At 71.1% G+C, this 2,243-nt stretch overlaps 1 protein-coding gene across 1 annotated transcript in view; it reads right to left on the bottom strand.

Moving 5' to 3' along the window:
- The window catches only part of AURANDRAFT_68398 (hypothetical protein), a gene marked incomplete at both ends in the record, with an annotated part of 1,850 nt that extends 737 nt beyond the window's left edge, over positions 1-1,113 (bottom strand). The window contains one exon of the mRNA XM_009044078.1: positions 44-1,113. Within this exon, the coding sequence (XP_009042326.1) occupies positions 44-1,113 (1,070 nt within the window). The remainder of the gene's footprint in view (positions 1-43) is intronic.
- Positions 1,114-2,243: the final 1,130 nt, after the last annotated feature.

Here is a 2,243-nt window from a genome sequence, read left to right as displayed (position 1 = left end):
GGTGCCCGCGGCCTCGTCGAGGCGGAGGCAGAGCAGGCGCGACGCGTTGAGCGTCGACGACGCCGACGCCTCCTGGTTGTCGAAGAGGCAGAACTCGTCGTCGCCGAAGTACTCCGCGTTGTGCTGGCCGACCCAGAGCGACGTGCCCTTCTTCCACTTGCGGCCGGCGGCGTCGAAGATCTCGAAGTCGCCGTACTCGCCGCCGATGGTGTAGACGACGTCGCCCGTGGCGACGTGGACGCGCACGATGCCGTCGGTCTGGCGCGACGAGACGAAGGCGTACTTGTCCTCCTCGACGAGCTGGACGTGGTTCGGGTCCGCGATGTCGGTCATCTGGAACTCGGCGAGCTCGGAGCCGTCGGCCGCGGAGAATTTCTTCGTGACCGTGCGGCCGTCGGCCTGCCAGAGGGCCGCGCCCTTGTAGGCCATCTGGATGTCGTGGGAGTCGTTGGACTCGCCGTCGCAGAGCTCGATCCAGGCGCCGCTGTCGACGTCGAAGAGCGCGCGCGGCCCCGTGAGGGCGCTCTCCTTGCCGAAGGCCACGAGCAGATGCGTCGAGTTGTAGTTCTTCAGGCCGATGCCCTTGTAGATCTCCCCCTCGTTGGCGTGGGAGAGGCCCTTGTTCCTCAACACCTCGCCGTACAAGGGCGCGACCTGGAGCAGGCTGCCCTCCATGTCCTGGACGATGAGGTAGGAGGCCGTGTTCTCGGAGCCGTCGTAGTAGGCCACGGCGTAGGCGACGTAGCCGGCGCTCGCCGCCTCGCCGAGCTCGCCGCGCATCAGCTTCTCCGTCTTGGACATGGTCACCTCCCGCGGGACGTACTTGAAGAGCGTCGGGTGGTCGCCGTAGTCCTTCGTCGACAGGCCCTTCATCTTCAGGAAGGCGCGCACGTCCTCGATGGCGAGGAAGTCGTCGTAGGTCACCGTGCCGTTGCCGCCGGCCTCGGCGTCGACGCTCGACGGCGACATGTCGTGGTCGTTGAGCCGCTGGACGGCGGCGAGCAGCGCGTCGGGCAGCGTGGCCGCCGGGTGCGCGAGGCGCGCGCCCACGAGCAGGGCGCCGACCGTCGCGAGGACCGCGAGGACCGCCTTGGGCAGCGCCGACGGCGCCATCGTCCGGGCCATCGTCGTAGTCGAATATGGGGTATCCGAGAGTTGAGGTTTATGAATTCATACTTGAAGAATTGCTGCATGCGCAAGCATGGAGAGCTCTTGCTTCGAGAGATAGCGCAAGCAGATGACCCAGTTCTCCACGCTCGAGGCCGAGCTCGCCGCCTGCAGCGACGCGTCGCAGGTGCGCCGGCTCGAGGCGCGCGTCGGCACCTTCGTCGAGCGCGCGGCGCGGCGCGGCGATGCGGCCGTCTACGGCGAAAGCATGATTGCGAAAGTGCGCGGACTGAAGGCGCGCTTCGATGCGCTGCTGATCGAGCTGCCCGCGCCGCCCGAGCCGCGACCGTCATCGTCGCCGCCGGCGCCGGAGCGGAGAGCGGCGTCGCCGCTGGCAGCGTCGGCACTGAGAGCGGCGCCGCCGGCACCGCCGAAGGCGCCAGCGCCGGCGAAGCCAACGCCGCCGCCAGCACCAGCGAAATCGCCGAAACCAGCACCGGCGACACTGCCGCCGACCTGCGCCGTCGCGAAGCTCGTCTACGCCGCGGCTCAGTGCGCGCCGCTGCGACGCGCGACGGACGACGAGCTCGGCGCGCTGCTCGGCCTCGGCTCCCGGCCGCCGCAGGGCGAGCGGGCGCTCTGGGTCGACCTCGCCGAGCCGCCCGTCCACGTCGACCTCGACGCGCTGCCGGCGGTATCGGGGCTCGCGGGACGGCGGCGCGCGACGGAGCTCGTCGTCCGCGACGGCCCGTCGCTCCGCGGCGCGGCCGCCGTCGCCGTCGCCTTCGACGACGGCGAAGGCGTCGTCGCCGTCGTGCCGGCCTTGGGCTACGAGAGCCGCCGCGCGCTGGAGGCGCTCGTCGCGGCCGCGGCGGGCGCGCGGGACGCGCACGCCTACGCTTCGCCCGCGGCGCTCGACACGGGCGCGGAGAACGCGCCGGAAGACGACGCGTACTGGTCGACCTACGGCGGCGGCGCCGCGGCCAAGGTCTACCGCGACCACATCGACGCGTTGATTTTGAACGCGATCGAGGACCTGCCGACGCCGGCGACGATCGGCGAGCTCTGCGGCGGCGACGGGTCCCTCGCGGCGCGAGCGCTCGAGCGCTTTCCGGCGGCGGCCTACCTGCTCTACG

This window comes from Aureococcus anophagefferens (assembly GCF_000186865.1).
Source record: "Aureococcus anophagefferens unplaced genomic scaffold AURANscaffold_123, whole genome shotgun sequence".
NCBI classification, from domain to species: domain Eukaryota; class Pelagophyceae; order Pelagomonadales; family Pelagomonadaceae; genus Aureococcus; species Aureococcus anophagefferens.
Note: the sequence above shows the minus strand (reverse complement) of the source record. Positions and strands in the feature narration are given on the sequence as shown.